Source organism: Mucor mucedo, assembly GCF_025094135.1.
Source record: "Mucor mucedo strain NRRL 3635 chromosome Unknown EV154scaffold_125, whole genome shotgun sequence".
Classification (NCBI taxonomy): domain Eukaryota; kingdom Fungi; phylum Mucoromycota; class Mucoromycetes; order Mucorales; family Mucoraceae; genus Mucor; species Mucor mucedo.
In genome coordinates, this window is record NW_026252409.1 from 59766 (window position 1) to 79437 (window position 19672).

At 35.5% G+C, this 19672-nt stretch overlaps 5 protein-coding genes across 5 annotated transcripts; 2 read left to right on the plus strand and 3 right to left on the minus strand.

Annotated features, from left to right (window-relative positions):
* Window positions 1-76: 76 nt before the first annotated feature.
* On the minus strand, window positions 77-4728 carry EV154DRAFT_485864 (uncharacterized protein; the record flags this gene model as incomplete). The annotated part of the gene is made up of 16 exons (XM_051598787.1): window positions 77-188; window positions 377-419; window positions 558-615; window positions 671-813; window positions 876-1114; window positions 1169-1288; window positions 1364-1488; window positions 1542-1701; window positions 1774-1895; window positions 2285-2731; window positions 3643-3704; window positions 3927-4080; window positions 4134-4232; window positions 4356-4427; window positions 4486-4607; window positions 4665-4728. The coding sequence occupies 16 exons, from the start codon at window positions 4726-4728 to the stop codon at window positions 77-79; spliced, it is 2142 nt and encodes a 713-aa protein (XP_051453062.1).
* A 708-nt stretch (window positions 4729-5436) lies between these two features.
* EV154DRAFT_523809 (ras family-domain-containing protein) lies at window positions 5437-6521 on the plus strand. The gene is made up of 6 exons (XM_051603140.1): window positions 5437-5525; window positions 5584-5757; window positions 5811-5876; window positions 5948-6042; window positions 6111-6223; window positions 6277-6521. The coding sequence occupies exons 1-6, from the start codon at window positions 5462-5464 to the stop codon at window positions 6389-6391; spliced, it is 627 nt and encodes a 208-aa protein (XP_051453063.1). The 5' UTR covers window positions 5437-5461; the 3' UTR covers window positions 6392-6521.
* Window positions 6522-7855: 1334 nt separating this feature from the next.
* On the minus strand, window positions 7856-9577 carry EV154DRAFT_471633 (uncharacterized protein). The gene is made up of 6 exons (XM_051597879.1): window positions 9176-9577; window positions 9022-9111; window positions 8868-8946; window positions 8657-8807; window positions 7996-8606; window positions 7856-7934 (listed from the first exon to the last, which is right to left on the minus strand). The coding sequence occupies exons 1-6, from the start codon at window positions 9291-9293 to the stop codon at window positions 7910-7912; spliced, it is 1074 nt and encodes a 357-aa protein (XP_051453064.1). The 5' UTR covers window positions 9294-9577; the 3' UTR covers window positions 7856-7909.
* Window positions 9578-10434: 857 nt separating this feature from the next.
* EV154DRAFT_428781 (uncharacterized protein) lies at window positions 10435-10897 on the plus strand (the record flags this gene model as incomplete). The annotated part of the gene is made up of 3 exons (XM_051596435.1): window positions 10435-10494; window positions 10553-10700; window positions 10770-10897. Coding segments are annotated over 3 exons (336 nt in total), but the record flags the coding sequence as incomplete, so codon positions are not given.
* A 5005-nt stretch (window positions 10898-15902) lies between these two features.
* On the minus strand, window positions 15903-18115 carry EV154DRAFT_485869 (uncharacterized protein; the record flags this gene model as incomplete). The annotated part of the gene is made up of 6 exons (XM_051598788.1): window positions 15903-16130; window positions 16314-16538; window positions 16577-17229; window positions 17287-17418; window positions 17532-18032; window positions 18091-18115. 6 exons carry the CDS (start codon window positions 18113-18115, stop codon window positions 15903-15905), a joined length of 1764 nt encoding a protein of 587 aa, XP_051453066.1.
* Window positions 18116-19672: the final 1557 nt, after the last annotated feature.

A 19672-nucleotide genomic window follows, 5' to 3' on the forward strand; every position in this document is an offset into this window, starting at 1 on the left:
GTATAAGGCCTATTCAATTACAGAACAAGTTATGCAAATGATGCAACATGGTTCCGAATTGCTTGCTATATGTCCACTATCTGCTAATAAAAAAGTTCGATCCTAAGCACTTAATTGCTATAATCTTCTTCCTACTGTAAAGGACTCTACCACTACTATCAACAATTACCATTTCTGTTCCTTGTATTCTAAAACATTAAAAAGAGAACTTGGTAGTTAAATATTATTAGACGATGTCACTTTTAGTCGGGTAAGGTATAATCAGATGGGTAAGCCTTTATTGTCAGGATATGAAAACTCGTCTTCAAAAAAATTGGTTCCATAGTACCATGTTTTTATTGCCTTTAGTGTAACCTGTCAATCTTATCAAACTTACAGAAATCTTTTACGTCTATACACATCCAGAAAATAGTCTATGCCTATTAACGTGATACGTATTTATTCATTTTTTATTATTCCAACTAATCATTGTATGGTTTTACTGTACTTATAAGCACAAGAACCCCTTCGAACCCACGACTCCGGAATAAAATCATCAAGCTTTCTTTTTCCTTTACCTTTCGCCCTTGCTATTTCAGTTTGTTCTATCTGCTTGGCTGTTTCGATTGTGATATCCTTTTAAAACTCATTTTTAGATTTAAAGTGAGATGAAAGCCTCAACCAATGTTACCTTTAAACACGACATCCACATAAACATATTTGGAATCAAGCTTACTTCAGATTTGTTGGTGCACAATGAGAACGAAACAACATGTACCATACGATAGAAAGCTGGTCCAACAATATCCATTTTATACAATGAGCACTTTTTTCCTATAGCGATCAAAATAAATAAAAAATAAAATATCTAAAGGCCCTTAAAAGTATTCATTTACCTTCAACCAGAATTCCACATACTACAGGGTTAGGAATCTTGTAGCTTACGAGGTTGTTCAGCATCAATTTCATCTGTTGACCTAACTTCACCAAATCAGATGGCGGCTTACGAGAACTGGATTCAGTAGGCTTGACTTCAGCTATGGTAAGATCATGGCGTGTGCTCCTTGTTCTGACGTATGCCACGTAATCAGGCTTGAACTTTCCGGTCTTTTCACTATGCAACCTACCGTTTGCCCTACAAGTAAATTATTTAACTTGACGTTGATTGAGTTGCCGAGTTAATATTTACCACTCATGCTTCAGGATGTCTTCAATTCCAAATACCAGTTTGATGATGTACGACACAAAATTATGGATGTGTGTGTCCTCAACTTTGGATTCGTTTGGGTTGATAAGTAATCGCGGTGCTCTACAATTAAAATTAAAAAAAGCTTGAGTATCTGTGTGACAATGACCTGAGGTGGAGGGAAAAATAGGTACTGACACTGTGTGAAGCAAATTGGCGACTTGGGCAACTGGCTTATCATAATTTGTAATTGCCTCGTTTAACATAGCAATGGTGGTCTTTTGTAGCTCCATCCATTTATTGTTGTTGTCGTTGAAGCGGAACTAATCAGTTAACTTTAGTATACAAAAATGATTCACTTGAATAAAGATATTACATTGGCAAGTTTCATACACCAGTTAAAAGTGACTGGATCAATATCTTTTGGCCTGTCACAAGCAAACTCAGAAATGTGTGAAAGATGGCCTTCTGTTCCCAAATACTTGTCCACCGACTTATTAATCTTCTCCGAAAAGAGATAAACACAGTCTAACGAACTATTGTCAAGTAAAAAGAAAAACCGTTAATATCTTTTAGGCTGGGGTTTCAATTTATATTTACAAAAAAACCTTTCAGAAAGACCGTTTTGATATGTCCACGTTATAAAAACGGGGGCAGAAAGACCCAAGTTCAAATCTTGAATATAGCCGGTCTTGACTAGCTCGGCTGGGCAGCGCCTGAAATGTCTCAGCTATGTCATCATAGGTAAATCATGTGTCTACAAAAGATTAAGCCATGCATGTCTAAGTATAAATAAATTTATATCGTGAAACTGCGAATGGCACATTAAATCAATTATGATCTACGTCACATATTCTTTTACTACTTGAATAACCGTGGTAATTCTGGAGCTAATACATTCAAAAAAGCCTCGACTTACGAAAGGGTGCACTTATTAGATAGAACCAACGCTGGGTAAAACCAATTTTCCTTAGTGATTCATAATAATTTAGCGGATCGCATGGCCTTGTGCTAGCGACGGTCCACTCGATCTTCTGCCCTATTATCATGATTAAAATTGTAAGGAGATAGAGAATATGTGAATAGTTATGGATGCCTTAAAGTGATATTATAACTTACGGATCCAGGGTCTTTACAGATTTTGTCGACGGTGTAATTCCTTGTTCTTTGTGGATGGTAATCTTCCGACTTCTGGCTGTCCTCAGAGTGATAAGATTTTCCACAACCAATGGTTTCGTCTGCCGTGACAGTTCCCAAACTGGTATGGATACGATAGCTTTCTTTAAGAAGGCTGTTCGTAGCTTGTATTTTTGAGCTTCGTACGGAATAGTGGTCAAAGGTAGTTTCAAAATGATATTGGAAGCGTTTTTTTACTGCTGGTCTTTTGTAGTGGGTCAACACATGCTTTGAAAAGTCAGTTAAAGAGTCCGAAAGCTCTTCGATGTTTTGTAATTTTTTAAATCCTTGAGTAATGACGCTTAATCCAGTTTCTGCGTCTTGAACAACACACGAGTTTGAGCTTACAATCTTTTCAGCCAATATTTCTTCCTCCAGCCAGGATGAGGCCTTTAAATATATGAAAAAAGTTGGAAGGTTATACTCGTAAAACAAAAGTCATTTTCGACGTTAAAGGTTTTAGGGCCCTTCATAACTGCAGTAAAAATAGACAAAAATCAACCGTGTAAAAAGAGTGAAACATTCGCCCGATTACGTCGGTTCAACTAAACAAACACGATGGTTCGCGACTATAATGTCATCAGTAAGACATCGGTGTTATAACCGGAAATGTCTAGACCTCCGTATTTTTTTCAAACGTATTTTTTTCATACCACATACAGGAACTCCGGCCAAGACCAGCAAGCCAGTATGATTGCACCTATTTACAGTCCAATCCCAGCAATTCACAGTTCGTGAGTTCCAAAAACTCAAGAACCCTCCCTAGGAGGTCGCCCTCCTATAGCAAAGACTAGCCGCAGCCGCAATATCACAATATATCTTTTTTCGATTTAGCTTCTTTTCAAAGAAACAAGAGTCATTACTAACTAACCTTTTTATGTGATCGGTTACTTTCATACGATAAAAGAAGTATGTTAAGGGAAAAGAAAAGGAGAATAAAGTGTGTGAACCAGCTTTATTTATAGATAAACAAGCTTATGTCAGGATGATTTCATTTGTCTATTTTATCATCCATAATGTTTGAGCCTTTACTTAAAATAGAAACACTTGCGAAAACCTCCCAAGCAAGTCAGAGCTTGGTAATTGTCTATATGTGTTTCAGTAGTACCTTGTAATGACAGTGAAGCAGATTTTATGGCAAACAGAAATCGATCATCCCATGAAGTTTAGATGATATGGCATGTCAATCGACGTGTAGACCATCGCGTGATTCAAAAAAATAAATTTATTTAATAAAATAGTTTGAAAAATAATACGGAGTTCTAGACATTTCCATCATGGCGTGTGCTCCTTGTTCTGACGTATGCCACGTAATCAGGCTTGAAGTTTCCGGTCTGTTCGCCATGCAACCCTACTGTTTGTCCTACAAGTAAATTATTTAACTTGACGTTGATTGAGTTGCCGAGTTAAAATTTACCACTCATGCTTCAGGATGTCTTCAATTCCAAATATCAGTTTAGTGATGTAAGACACAAAATTATGGATGTGTGTGCCCTCAACTTTGGATTCGTTTGGGTCGATAAGTAATCGCGGTGCTCCACAATTAAAATAAAAAAAACAGCTTGAGTATCTGTATGACAATGACCTGAGGTGGAGGGAAAAATAGGTACTGACATTGTGTGAAGCAAATTGGCGACTTGTACAACTTGCTTATCATAACTTGTAATTGCCTTGTTTAACATAGCAATGGTGGTCTTTTGTAGATCCATCCATTTGTTGTTGTTGTCGTTGAAGCGGAACTAATCAGTTAACTTTAGTATACAAAAATGATTCACTTGAATGAAGATATTACATTGGCAAGTTTTATACACCAGTTAAAAGTGACTGGATCAATATCTTTTGGCCTGTTACAAGCAAACTCAGAAATGTGTGAAAGATGGCCTTCTGTCCTCTGAAAAGAGATAGATAAAGTCTAAAGAACTATTAGCAGGTAACGAAAAAAAAAACGTTAATATATTTAGGACGGGTCTTCAGTTTATATTTACAGAAGACGTAGGTCCGAAATTTGATTCACGTCAGTCTTGCTTAACTCGACGGAGCGATGACTAAACTCTCTCAGTTGACTCATCAGAATCGAATCTTGCGGCTATAGCAAAAGAATATGTGAATAATTATGGATGTCTTAAAGCGATATTATAACTTACGGATCCAGGGTCTTCACAGATTTTGTCAACGGTGTAGTTCCTTGATCTTTGTGGGTGGTAATCTTCCGACTTTTGGCTGTCATCAGAGTGATATGATGTGCCACAACCAATGATTTCATCGGCTGTGGCAGTTCCCAAAGTGGTGCAAAACAGAATGTAATGTCACTGCAGTGCTTTACCGCAAATAATTTTAATGTATAATTCTTCAGCAAGCACAAATTTTCTCTTCCTTAGAGCTACCATATTTTTATTCTGGAAATGCTATGAATTTACATTTTTTGCTCTTTTAAGGTTCGATAGTCCTATACGGGGCAGTTTCTGTGATATTCCAATAATTATTTGCCACAAGGAGAGGGCTACGTTTTGTTGCTTAAGTAATGACTGATAGATAAACTCTGAAAAATGCTATCAAGACAAAAATTCATGGATATAAACCTCGCTAAAAGTAGAATATTTCATGTGGTATCTACTTCATAATTAGACAAGATGTATAGTAAGATGACCGATTTAAACAGACAGTTAGCTTCAGAGAGGTCAGTACTATACAATAGCTTTTTATTTTTTTTTTCAGGCTTACCACTATTATTACAGTTGTAAATTGTGGTTTTAATAATAACAGTCTTCATCAAAGGGTACCGAGAAGTGGGATTGTCTGGGCATATTTATAGGACTGGCTATAAACCCATTATAAGCTATTGTAAACCATATCAGAAACTTATCCTCAATGGTAGTATCTATGTTTCCAAAAAAAATTCTAATTAGAAAATAAAAACTCATATGATTGAAAGTGAATGTTAGTTGACGTAGATAACACTTGTACAAGCGAAGCTTTATATGCTCTTTCATAGATAAACCGGAACCCGCGAAAGGCTGAGTCTTAAACGGAAAGGTGTTCCAAAGCCCGATCAGTATGATTTCAATGAGGGTAAACGCAGTGAACATTATATTTTATCCTTTTTTTTTTCTCCATTGCAAGATGGCTACAGCAAAAAGTGCTTCCTATGATTATCTCATTAAATTATTGTTAATTGGTGACTCAGGTAAAACACATCTTTTTTTTTTTGTAGCACTTACCATGTACTCACTCAAGCCTTGTAGGTGTCGGAAAGAGTTGTTTATTACTTCGTTTCTCTGACGATTCCTTTACCCCTTCTTTCATTACAACCATTGGTATTGATTTTAAAATTAGAACTATTGAATTGGATGGAAAGCGTATAAAGTTACAAATTTGGGATACAGCTGGTCAAGAAAGATTCCGTACCATCACTACGGGTAAGGAAACTAGATGCACATATTATTTATGCTAATCTTTTCTTTTTGACTAGCTTATTACCGTGGTGCTATGGGTATTTTGCTGGTCTATGACGTTACAGACGAGAAATCCTTTTCAAGTAAAAATCAAGTACTTCTTTTAATAATGCAGAGATTGACCTTTTCTTTTTTTTTAAAAAAAAAACTATAGATGTGAGAAATTGGTTCTCTAACATTGAACAACATGCTAGTGAAGGTGTCAACAAGATTCTTATTGGTAACAAATGTGATGTTGAAGATAAGCGGGTAAACACTTTAAGGATGACGTACCTTAAAAAAAATATTTAACCTTTTTTTTTGTTATTATTATTCAGGTTATTTCCGCTGAACAAGGCCAAACTTTGGCAGACGAATTAAATATTCGATTCATGGAAACTAGTGCCAAAGCTAATATAGGCGTTGAGGAGGCATTTTTCGACTTGGCTAGGTAAAAAGATGATCATTGTTTATGGTATACGTTCTGATCATATTCTTTTGTAGGGATATTAAAAAGAGGTTAATCGATACACAACAAGCTCAGCAAACTCGTCAAAGAGAAGAGGTTAAGCTTGATAGCTCGCCCGTAAAGACTAATACGAACGGAGGATGCTGTTAAAATAAAAATTCATCTCCCCAACCCCCTTTACTCTGACTTTCAAAAATCATTTTTTATGCATCTTGAGTGCCAGATCAAATTATTGCCTTTACATGGGGATTTCCTCCTTAAATTATGTACTTCGATTACAGTTGGTACCAGTAGGCACATATTAATATGCAACATACTACATTGAACGGCCGTGGTGTGTAGTTTCTTTTTTTTTTTTTTTTTTTTTTTTTTTTTTTTTTTTTTTTTTTTGCTACACCCCTTGGTCTTAATCAAACTAAGGGATTGTAAATTTTTAAATACCAGATGATTTGTGCCTTACCATGTCTGATACTGATGTCTTCTCGGTAAAGACTCTCGCCTTCCCCGCAAAAATTAAAGCTCGAGGCTATTGATATGGCTCATTTTACTTCTTGAGAAAATACTATCAGGAGATGGATATGCTCATGCATAACGCATTAACACATTCTCCTGCCGTCGATGATCTCCATCGTTCGAGTAAAAGACAGGGGATATAGACCAACAACTTTCCCTTTGAGCTCAATTGCCTCGGGGGTTCTGGAGCCAGAAAAAAAAATTCCCAAAGAAACAATAAGCATCTTATGTATAAAATTTGATATAAAGGCAGCATCGCACAAAAATCAAACATTTGATAAATTAAGAGTGAACATGGCTTTATTTACACAACTATTATTTATAGTACTCCAAACATATTGGTAGTTGACCTTACAATGAGATTTGTGAACGTAAGTGTCGGCTGCCTTCAACATATCAATTTTAATTTGACAAGGAGTTTTCGAGGAATGCTTGAGTTGGTGCAAAATTTTATGTAAACGGTCTCTTGCGATAGAAAAAGTGCGAATATCATCCCAAAAACATAGTTAGTACAATATTTTTTTATAAAGATCTCATAGACCTCAGGATAGCCATAAGAACTTCTAATACAAAGAGTACACTTGCAGCCAACCTTTTTCCCATTTTTTTTTAACGATCCATGTCTATACTTGTGAGTACAGGCAAAGCGACAGTAATATTTACTGATAAAAACGAGACGAAATGTTTTTTTTTTGCTTTAGCTTTTTAAGGGTAAGATCTATTGCTACTTACTGGAATTAATGATTCTTCAGCCATACGCATAGACTTCATTTATTTCGGCCAGACATTCTTTCCAACTGGCTGATTCTACTTTAATTGCTATGCAGGTCTTTAAACTGCATTACGCCACGCAGTGTTGAAAGGTTCGGGGCTTTCGCAACAGTTGCTAAGGTTTAAATTATACTGGTTTATGGCATAATATTTTTAAAAATCTAGCTGATTGTTAATCCTACGTATTACACTATTTTCAGATCAAAATGTAAATAAAAAATTCGTTCACAACTAAAAAAAAATACGTTCATTTTCCGAAAATAGTGTATAACGAATCTGCATCTAATACAAGCGATCAACACATGAATCGAAAAAATAAAAAAAAGAAATAACATGCGTAGTAATATGTTTATTTGTCTATAAAAGAATAATCTATATGAGGAATTAACCTAAAAGATCTGCAAAAGCACTGTAGGTGGATCAAAATTAGATAAAAAATGGGCCATCAATAAATATTGTCTGAAACTTACTCTCTTTCGGGTTTCTTGGGTGTGATATTACTGGATGAAAAAAACTGACTTCCTTGAGGTTGAACGGGTTGGACAGGTTGGACAGGAGATGCAGTGGCAAAGGATCCCCACATACTGTTATTATTATTGAGTTGTTGTTGGTATTGTTGGGGTTGTTGTTGATACTGTTGAGGTTGTTGCTGATACTGTTGAGGTTGACCGCCCAAATTTAAACCTACCATCTGGTTTTGGAAACCTCCATTATACTGTTGAGAGGGCGAGTTGGCAGCAGGCATGTTGTTATATAAAGAAAGGATGGATGATTTGAAATCATTATGCTTTTGGTTCTGATTCTGTTGAACATCAGCCACAGGAGCAACAGCAGCAGCAGCAGCAGCAGCAGGAGAAGGACTGCTGCCGGTTCCAAAAAAGAAGTCGGCGCCTTGAAGTTGTTGGGAAGCAACAGGCTTAGATTGATGGCTAATTGCAGGTGAAGAAGAGGGAGAACCTAAAAATGCATCCAAATTTGCAAACTCTGATTGCTTGGGCTTTGGTTTCTCGATTTGTTGTCTTTGTGGAGCGGGTGATTGACGTGCTGAAGAAGTATTCGACGTTGCTAAGATACTGGGAGACTACGTTGTGGTCAATACGTGTAACATTGCGACTCAAATATGTACCTTACCTGCGTAACTTCTTCATCGTCCCCACCAAGAGTACTGGGATCAGGAATGGGGCCTTTCATTGCCCATCTCTTTTGTTCATATTTGGCACGAATCCACATTTCCATGTTACTTTCGGAAGGCTTTTTGTCTTTGAGATTGGCTTCCCAATACCTACAGAATGAAATGAATATACAAGAGCAAAAAATCAAATAGTAACCAAAGGAGGCTTACTTGTTTGCACGTTCGTTTCCCCATCGAACCATGTTCTCAACCTGGTCTTGAACCCAAGTATCTAAATCAACTGATTTGACTGCAGGAAAAGATATATGAATTCAGACCATGTTAATAATTTTAACATTTGCTGTATGTATATATAAGTATATACCTTTGCTGATGTGAACACCAAGAGAACGATGAATACCAGAGCAGCGAATACAGACAAATACGCCCAAATTCCAGGAAGCCCAACGAGCGTCTAATTATTAGAGTCGGGTAAGTTAATTGAGGGAAAGAAGGGGACAAATCAAAAGTAAATTTACCTTTCTTTTTGCAATCAGCACAATATTTATTGGGTGTCTTTTGTAAGAGAGTTTTTAGAACTTTAGCGTACTTTTCATTGGATGCTCTATCAGCTGTTCTGGCATGGCGAGTAGACATTTTTTATTTTATAAAAGTGGTATTTAAAGATAAAGAGGCACACCAACCAAAAAACCAGGTCTAATTAAATCATTTGACGTTTCAATGTCCGGTTGTCGTTCTGCTCTCTCTCTACCTCACAGCATCCACCGAGACAATTTTTTTGAGTTATATTTGTAGTATACAATCAAGTATTCTGTATTTCTACGAATATTTGAATTGATATAGAGTGAGCGCTCAATTGATGTGATTATGGTCTATTTGAAGGCGACTCCACGCCATGACTTTTGCTCACGTGACTGATACGATCTTTTTTTTTTATTTATGTGGGCATCTGTTTCGATTTTTCCCTCTTTTTGCTGCAAACAAAAATAACGTTTCAATGGCAAAAGGAAGTAATGATTTGGATCGGTCTTTAGATGATATTATTAAGCGTGGAAAAACACGTGAAACGAAAAGCGGAAGATCGACAACGAACCGCCCTGTTGTAGATATGAGAAAAGGTGGACGAGGAGGGCTATCAGGTGGACGACATGATGTCAATAAGCGTGTTTCAACTCCTGTCAGTAGAACTCAAAACGGTCGCGGTAATGGAGCACCTGTTATGAGTAAACGTAGAGTGGGAGCGGGTTCTGATGACAGAGCAACCTCAAAGGCCATCAATTCTCGATTAAGTGGTGGTGTCACTAAACCCCACCGCTCTAGTCCTGTGAAAAGAGGTGGCCCTATAGCGGTAAGGGTAAAATAAGCTTGTTCGTGTCAAGTGTTAAGAGTGCTTATATTTTCACCTTAGAGAAATTCTAACGCCTCAACGAGAAAGGAAGGACAGTTTGTGAAACACGAGCAAAAAGAACACAACCAGCCTGGACGTACTCTAATTGATCCTAAATCTCTAGTCATTACGAAATCAATAACACAACCAAAGAATAGACAACAGTCTGAAGAAGGTTTTGTTATTCAAAACGCCATTCCTCACGATAACCGTCAACAGGGCCGAAGACAACCAGTCCAACACAATTATCCCCCTACCCAGCAATTACCACAAAGCCCTTACCCTGGATACCAAGATCAACACCATAATAGTTTACCTTATAACAATGGGCATATCGATACGCCGTCATACCAACCTCATCCTCCTCGACAAAATAATAACACCGCTGCTCAAAGAAATATCGTCTTGATATGTAATTTAGATCCTCGGGCAACAGCCGAAGATGTTGGTGTAAGTTTTGGGGAGAAATATCAACTGAACGGCAACTACTAACATGTTAATCAAAAAGGAAGCATGCAGTGTTTTTGGTCCAATTTTGAGCTGTGACATATTAGTGGATCCAATGGGTAGACCACTGAATGAAGCCGAGATCGAGTTTGTTTACTCAAACTCCGCCGAAGAATGCGTATCCAAGCTGGACAATGGCATCGCTGATGGTAAATGATTGACTTGTTTTCTTTATTATTATTATTTGATGGGGTTCATTAAAAATCTTGTTTGATTAGGTCGCGTAGTTCGCGCCAGATTACAGAGTAGTGCAACACTACCTGTTGTTCCTAGATATTCATCCAGAACAGTTATTGCATCTGCAAGAGTAGCCCAAGGAGGCTTTGATAATAACTCACAGCAGTAAGTCCTACATAATACGCGTAATAAATTGTTAATTGACCAACTATATATATTTAGTCCCATGATGCATCAAAACCAAAATAATGGTCACTATAATAACAGTCCATCTTCTTACCCGCAACAGCGTCAATCACAGCAATATCAGAGAAGATATCAATAAAAATAAAAATTGTAATTACATGTTTAAGTTTGAAAGGATATTGCGATGTTAAGAAAACGGGTGTTCTAATGCTTATATTGCAAGCAACCTCAATACTAAGTCCCGTCTAGTTTACAAAATTGTCGCATGTAATCAGTTAAGATGTTAAAAAAAATATAAACCTTTCAACAAAGTTGTTATAGATGTGTAATCGAAGTTTTCTTTGCTCAATTGATTACACCTACCTAATATCTTCTGGTAAATGTCTCTATTTTATTTAATTTTCTCTGATAAGACACGAACAGCCTGCATGAATATATTGGAGGCAGATCGATTTAAGGAGACTGTTTTTTTTTTTTTTTTTTTTTTTTTTTTTTGCACAATGCGACCCAATTCAGCTTCAGGTTGTAGTCGATGTCTGCTATGTTGGTACTACCACCCCCTATGGTCGTAGCAATTGTTTTTATGTCGACAAGAGTATGGATCAATTATTGTGCTACTTCACCCGTGGCTTTAAGGGAAATTAGCTGTCCTCGTATTGAGGGAAAACGCTCTTACTTTCATGAGCTTGATCACGAATTTAATAAGTTACTTCGGTAAGCTTATCATTCTTGCGAAAAGACGCTTCGATGAATTCTCAAAAATGAGTCGTCTTCGTTAAAGCACAAGGACTACACGAGCCTGTTAAATGAGAATGGTAAATGAGAGTGGTAAATAATACGTCTCAGTGATAATTTGATATATTTTTTAATAAAATATAAATGTGTAAAATTGTGTATCTGTCTGTTGGCACCCCTGAAAGGTGGGTTTTAAAAGCACCGTTATATCTTCCTTGCGATCACTAAAAGTTCGATGATCAAAGTTTTTTAACCTCCAGCAATACACCTCCTTCAATGATTACCGTTTTATTAAAGACAGGAAACCTGCTAAGAATAACTCATTATTCTTGCTAGAAATAAGTCTTCAATATACGACCACTATATTACTTTTTTACCTTATAAATTAACCAAGATTATCGGTTTTTTTAAAGGGTTCACAAACTGTAGTAGATCTAAAAGACACACTGAATAGCCATAAAAAAATCGATTCTGCTCGAAATAAAAGTCATTGGTTACTCTTTGTTAGCCCATTTAATTTGCTCGCCTTGTTGCTGTTAATATTACGTTTAATCAGAGGCTTCTTATATTGTAAACACTATATTCTATTGGGAATTAAAAACTACATAGATTGCAATTGGCAAGTTATTGGTCAGGTATAAATCTCAAGTTCTGGAAAGTAATATCATAATGAATTGTAATACAAGGACAATAATAAGAGTTTAGCTGTAAAAAAACCAGTACAGAGGTGATGATGAACTATTTTTTCTAACCACATTCTCTAGTGAAAGTTATTGACTGCCTTTGGGAAAGAGGTCATAGGGAGACCTTGGCTTACGTGCTTTTTTGTTTGTATAATACATCACAGTATTTATTTGTCAAAATCAGGCCTGCATCTTCTTTCAATTTAAGTAAAACTAAGCGATCTTTGCTAAAGCTTTAAATTTATTTGAACTTCATGTTAAGAGTCTTAATATACTAAATCAAACTAATCCAAATTCACGTTGTATGTTTATCATCAGATAAAGCATAGTCTACATTCCTTAAACACCATTCGAAAGAAGAAACCGCAGTCCAAAAATTATTGGCGGCAAAAACAAAAGTTGTTGGAACTTGGTCCTTCAACCCTACTTATTTTATTAAATTACAGCTTAATAAAAAGCCGACCGAAGTTATTAAATCTGTGAGTAAAGTAATAACTCTCTTGGCCTGGTATCAAATGATAAGTACAACCTCAAAGCTGTTATAGTATTCGTAATACTTGCAAATTTATCAATATGTTAAGTTTATTTGTAGACAAATGTGTTATGTTTATCGCTCAATATGAAGTAAAGTTTAAGAACTACATGCAAAGGAGACATAATTCTATTTGCTCGGAAAACTGGGAGCTCGTTCGATTGTAAATCACTGATAAGTATGATGTTTGTATTACCATTGGTGACAGATGAGCTTCTGGATAAACGGCAATAAATCTAATAAAGACGCATACGCACGTTACATGTAACAGGTTCATTTTATTAGAAAACTTAAGTATATATGCTTTTGTATTCTCTCCATTTTTGATTTTATTTTAATTTCACGGATCTATCATCACCTTATAAAATTCTATGCATCTACTAGGTCGCTATTATTTTTATTTTTTTCGTAAAAAATATCTTCGCGTCTTCTTATCATTCATTGCTAACGATAAATGTCACTAATTTGTGTTTTATATAGACGTCGACCTTTTTTTTTTTTTTTTTTTTTTTTCATCTGCAATTGAACAATTTTCATTTTTATAGAAAGTAAAGTTGGTAACAAACTTGTACTAATTACTATATTTGTTCATATCATAGCAGCTAAAATAATATAAATACTACTAACGCTACAACATTAACTGCTAAGCGTCAATAATCATTAAATCCGCCCACAACCTTTTAAAAACTATTAGTGGTAGCACAGAGACATTGTCGTTAAAACCATTTTTGCGGATTATAACACCGTCATTGTATATACAAAGTTTACCAAAGTGCATTTGAGTAATTGCCCTTAAAAAGCGGGCTAATAATGGTTGATATTACATTGCGCTAACCTATTTCTGTAGCACCTTAAGCACACGTGGTGCACATGCAAAGAAGAAAATAATGTTGAGGAGCTATAAATAATACAATAGCGTTTGTTGCACGCATGGTTTACACATGTACCTCGCAATATATTTACGTCATAAAGCATGATTACATCCATTTGTTAGCGATTGTTACATACTAGACGGTTTCCTTACTTTCATTTGTAAATATATAATTGCCATAAATTTAACCAAATTTACAATCACTTAAACCTTTTATACTGAATAAATATACTGGTTTGGCTTGATAGAGTAATTTCTAACATCCACACAAACATAAAAGTTGATTTTAAGCCAGCACAAACATAGATATTTTACTGATGACTTTTTTTGGAAAAAAAGGCTTTAAGGCTACCTCGGGGACTAGGAGCATGCATGTGTAATTTATGAATAACCTAAAACGCATGTTTTTTAAAAGAACGCGTCCCTTAACGAGAAAAATCTTTGGGCTCCAACATATTAAATTTTTTTTTTTTGTTTTATTTATTTGACGCGATTTAGAATATTGTAAACATTGTACTTGATCTCAAAACATACCTTTCGGTATGATGGTTACATAAACTCTTGGGAGATCTTGTTTTATGAACTAGCATTATTTAATCTCAATCACGTAACATGTTAACTAATGAAGGTTTTCCAGAAATTAGTACTGTCACTTTTTGACATGAAACATGAATCATTGACGGATCAAATTCCCAGAAAAAAAACCATTTACTCTCGATCAGATAAAACTTTTGGTGTAAAACAAAAGATTTATCAAGCTCCAATTTTTTTATCCACTACATAACCTTGCTCATTGTTCATTCGACACGTACATTCTTCATAAAAAATCGTAATGGAAGGCGGTAATCTTATTATGCATAACATTTATTTCAGATGTATGTCAATAAAAATGATTTACTTATAAACATCGAGCAAACAAAAAATAACATGATATATATATATATATATTTGTACAAGCTTACTCCAGCTGAAAAGTCTTGCTTAATAAAAGCATACTTGATGTCAATATCAGTTCAAAGCTGCACTTAATTTTGTATCAATTGGTTTTAACAGGTTCTAATAGTATTACCATACAACATCAATTCTATAACATCTCTTATTACAATTACATCCCTTTTTCAAGACTGGAAATTTTCGGATATAGCAAATATTAAGATATCCACAATAATCGCTTTCCTTAATAGTTAAACTTTTTTCGCAGCTTTATCCCGGAGTTCAAATAGAACCGTATATGTTTCAGTCGAAGATGCCGAAAGAGAATCCATGCATATGATTAGTGGCCCAGATTGTTGGTTCTGTTGTGTTCACAATATTTATAATCCTGTAAATTTTATATTTGCGCGCTGAGATTATTTGATCTGTAGCCATGTTCAAGATATAAATTTACACACGGCCATCGTTATGCAGCAAACGTGATCAAAATAACGTTGACTTTATTTTGGCCAGACAAAACAAATACTTACACCGATTTACTTCTATAGTCATTTCTAAAAATAATTCTATATCAATGACGCCATGGCTCAACGTGTCGCACATTTACTCTTATTAAATTTACCCTTATTTTATTTTTTTAATGCACAACATGCATAACGTTGTCTTCATTACAAACGGTTTTAGTTTCCCCTTTATATTTAAAATATTTGGATACAGTACTGACGCAAAACAATAGAATCTATAACGCCTTTCGTTTGAACCGAGTGGGCACGAGTTTACTTCTGGACAAAAGAAGCCGGACTTGCAATAATACACAAAAAAATCAATATTCAGATTTATATTCGAGTGAACTTTACTCATACCGCAGTCAAAGCTCACCCAACAGTTCAGATCCTTTTTTTTTTTTTTTTTTTTGAGGATCAACAAACTTTTTTCAGTTCCAAAATATAGTACATATCGTTATTAGGCTTTGGTATTGTAATGAGAGCATATCAATAGACATATAATTTTATAAATTTGTCGCTGTTGCCAATGTTATGAAAGGGGGTTCCGTACGCTTTAATATTTATTGGATCATGATCGATAAAAAATTAAGGGGGGGACTCACTAATGCAGTAGCATTGTTTTTGTTGTAATGTGGCTTAAATTCATAGATTATGTACAGTTTTATTGCTTGAATAGTGAGATATACGTATTGTTCATATAATAAAGGCTTAAAAAAGGGGAGATATATTTAACTTGGGTGCTCATTTTTGAAGCTATTGATATTGGAAAGTGGATTTGGGTCTAATGCAACTACTGTAGAAGTAGTAGTTATAGATTCAGATAGATTTTTGCTAATACCGTTATGGTTCACTGCGGCACTGGATGCGACTTGATTCGGTTCAGGTTGTGCATAAGGGGATGAATATTTCCGAACTAGTGGGGCTATTTGATATGGACGCTCATTTTCTTGCTGGATCTGATAAGAGCTAAATTGATGTGATGATGGATAGATATTAGGTCGATCTCCATAGAATGTTTTTGTGTTAGATTGTGGTTGTTGTTGTAGTTGATGATGATGATGATGAGGTTGTTGATGATGAGGTTGTTGTTGTTGTTGTTGTTGTTGTTGTTGTTGTTGTTGTTGTTGTTGACTACCTACGTTTTCAGCTGCTGATGGCAGCATGAAAGTGGCCGTATTATTTATAGTAGAAGATATATGATCGATCGTAGCACAACGATGCGGCTGATTGCCGCTTGTACCATAAGAAGAAGCCGTATATTTCGTTATGATTTTTTTGAGCGCGTAAGGTAATGTTTTCCAAGGAAAGACCTTGACGTCTTTTTCGATATTTCTTGGCTTAGGGTTAGGAAAACTCATAATCAACTTGAAAAATCGGCAGATTCGGCTTTACATTTACTAACAGTTATTGGACGAAACCCTTCGAGATTGCGACGGACACGATTTTTTTCTTCGACACTAAAACGGGTGTCCATCAAACTTTCTAAAAGATGAATACAATCAACAGATGTGATATAACAGTCATTTCTTTCGGCCCAGTATATACAAGAGACGACAATATGGTTACTATTGGTGTTAATACGTTCACTTTGGAAAATAGGATCGAAAGTACAACAAATTTCATTTCCACTTTGTTTCCGCCAAAATTGAACTAATCTTCGTCGGTTTTCCCATTCTTCAGTCGACCAACTTTTTGCCATGGATTCTAAATCGCCCATAATTTTCAAATTCGCACGACTAATAAGCCCAGGATATGGTTGATAGTTAGCAACAGAGGTAGAGGGGATATGTGTAGCGGATCTATCATATTTGTATTCAGGAGACGGAGCTGGCTGTTTGTCCTTTTGATGTTGGCTTTTGTGAGACGAATATATAAGAGACTGTTCAGAAATAGGTGCAGACGAAGTGGAATTAGTTTGGTTATATCCAGTTAATACACCAGGATAATCAGAACTGTTTGGGCTAAATACGTTAATGTTGTTGTTGTCGTTATTATAGTGTGTATCATGTTGTTGAGAAACGGTAGAGCTGTTGTTTAAACGGTAAGCGTCATATTCTATGAAAAGAAATATTAATATTTTCCATTTCAGCAAATATTTCATACGATACTTACTATTGTCATCATAAGCACATCTGATATCTACATTATCGATTGGATATGGGAATTGAGCCATTTGTTGATTACTTGAATCGTTATAATTATTCACAGATTGATGATAATAGCTTTTATATGGCACAGCACCGCCTAAAAAATTTTCTAGAAAAGGAAAAAAGACGAATATAAAAAGAAAAAAGAAAGAAAGGAAAAAAAAAAGTTAATTCTGTGTTTACGTCCAGAAATACTAACGAGTAAATTACCTTCTCGAGAGTGATACGTACTGGATCGGTCTTCAATAGCCTTTTCGGAATACATCATTGTAGACGGTTCGTTTATCACTATGGTTGGGGTAACAATCGAAGCTTTTAAAGAATTTTTTGTTTCAAAATCATAAATGAATTCAGCCACGGGCCAGGTTTCAGTGACGGAATCTTTATCAAGCATGCATACGGATATAGGAACCATTGTGGTTGCAGAAAGAGTTTGCTCAAAAGGAGGGACTGTAGCAACTAGTGAAGTTATGCCTTGTGAGTACATTTGTTTTGTGTCCACGACCAAACTGTTAAAAGCCAATTTGACAGGTTCAAATCGATGTGGTAAAGACTGTACAACAACTGTTACAACTGTGCCTTGGGTTCCCCTTGTTGGAGCCATTTCAATAAGATGAGGTGGTGTGTCATTCTTTTGTTGTTGGTGTATTTGGGCTAATGGAAGCCACTTTTGTTGCATTTCTATGCCAGAAGCAAGACGGACAGATGAAACTAGAACAAATTAATAATTGTATCTCTTAATGCTGGACTTAATTCTAGGATAGCTTACTGTCATTAAGATCAGAAGAATCCATAAAAAGTGGTGGCAAATGATAGGAGATAAAAACGAAAGAAAAAAAATATGTAAAACGAAAGGAAGAGGTGACTAATTAAAATTAAAAAAAAAAGGGTCCTCATATATAGGCGGTCGGGATCCACACTTGTGTGGGTGTTGGTATTATGCAACTTATTGTCCAAGTTTCAAAAATTCGCCACATGATGCTGCCTTGATCGTATCAATAGAACTCTTAAGCTTATAAAAGAAGAAAATAACTCAAAAAAAATCACCAGGCTCTGTATACCAATAATGGATATTGGTATTTATAAGAACAATGGAAGGTGCCAAGAAACAAACCGCACGGTAGTACTTTGTCCCATTAAACCATGGATGGTATAATTATAATTTCCTAATCTCATATGAAACCTAATGATCTGTCCCTTAAACACGCCATACTTGTTTGGGCATTATAGATTGCATTACTGTGCCATTTGAACAGTTTTATGTCCATTATGATATTTTATTTGGCTTCATCTTTTCGAGGCAAAAAGTATTTTACTGTATTTTTTTTGAAACCCAGTTGAAGTAAGTATTTAACATACGTTTCTTTTTTTAATCTTCAGTACTTTGATTTCGCCGTTTGATTTCCGTAAACAAACCTACACTATCTTCCATACGCTGCAATAGTATATCAAACAGGTTTTTTAAATAATTGCAAAAAATTGACTTTAAAATATAAGACATGTCTTAGCCTAAAAACAGTAAGAAAAGACGTAATCTAGCCCCAGTTTATAAAACCCGTACATGATAAACCAATTAGCAAATCATGATAAGAAGCTGATATTAAACCAAGTGGATGGTAAGAGTGATCGATATATTGCGCACTCGTAGCAAATATTCATTTCGGTTTTTGTTAACTGAAGATCGTATGTTTCCCTGTGCACGTGAAAAGGTTATATTTATCAGATATACTGACAAGTAGAATCGCTTGTGTACAAGAAAAACGATTTCCTATTGTTTAGGACCCCGATATGACTATATGCAAGACAACCTAAAAGGGATATTTTTGTTCTATAGCTTCGAACGACGTGCCAATCTTGAGAATAGAAATGCAGGTTTACTACAACCGAAAGCTATATTTATAATCCTACGTACTTATTATTTTTTTCTTTTCAGATATAATGAGGACTTACTTGCAGATCATAGTTTCATAAAACAAATTTAGAATAAAGTCTGACAGTATAAGTGTAACGCACCACATTTTGATTAATGCATGTAATCATACGTCCCACGTTCTGGCTATTAATTTATTTATACCTGCATACTAAGAGGTGGTAACTTTACTCCTGGAAAAACTACATTATGTAAAAGAATCATTACGGTTTATTGTTGTTGGAGATGAGACCAGTATTGCTGTAATCATTGTCGTTTTTGTTTGTATCTTGCAGCATGCAGATAGTATGCTGAACTTTAATCTCTCGTTGGACAATAGCTGATAACGTATTTCCTACACTCCGCTTTCCAATTTCGCAACAAAAAGCATGAGCCACCCTTTATTTATCACTACAAATGATTTGTACAACGGGACCTATTC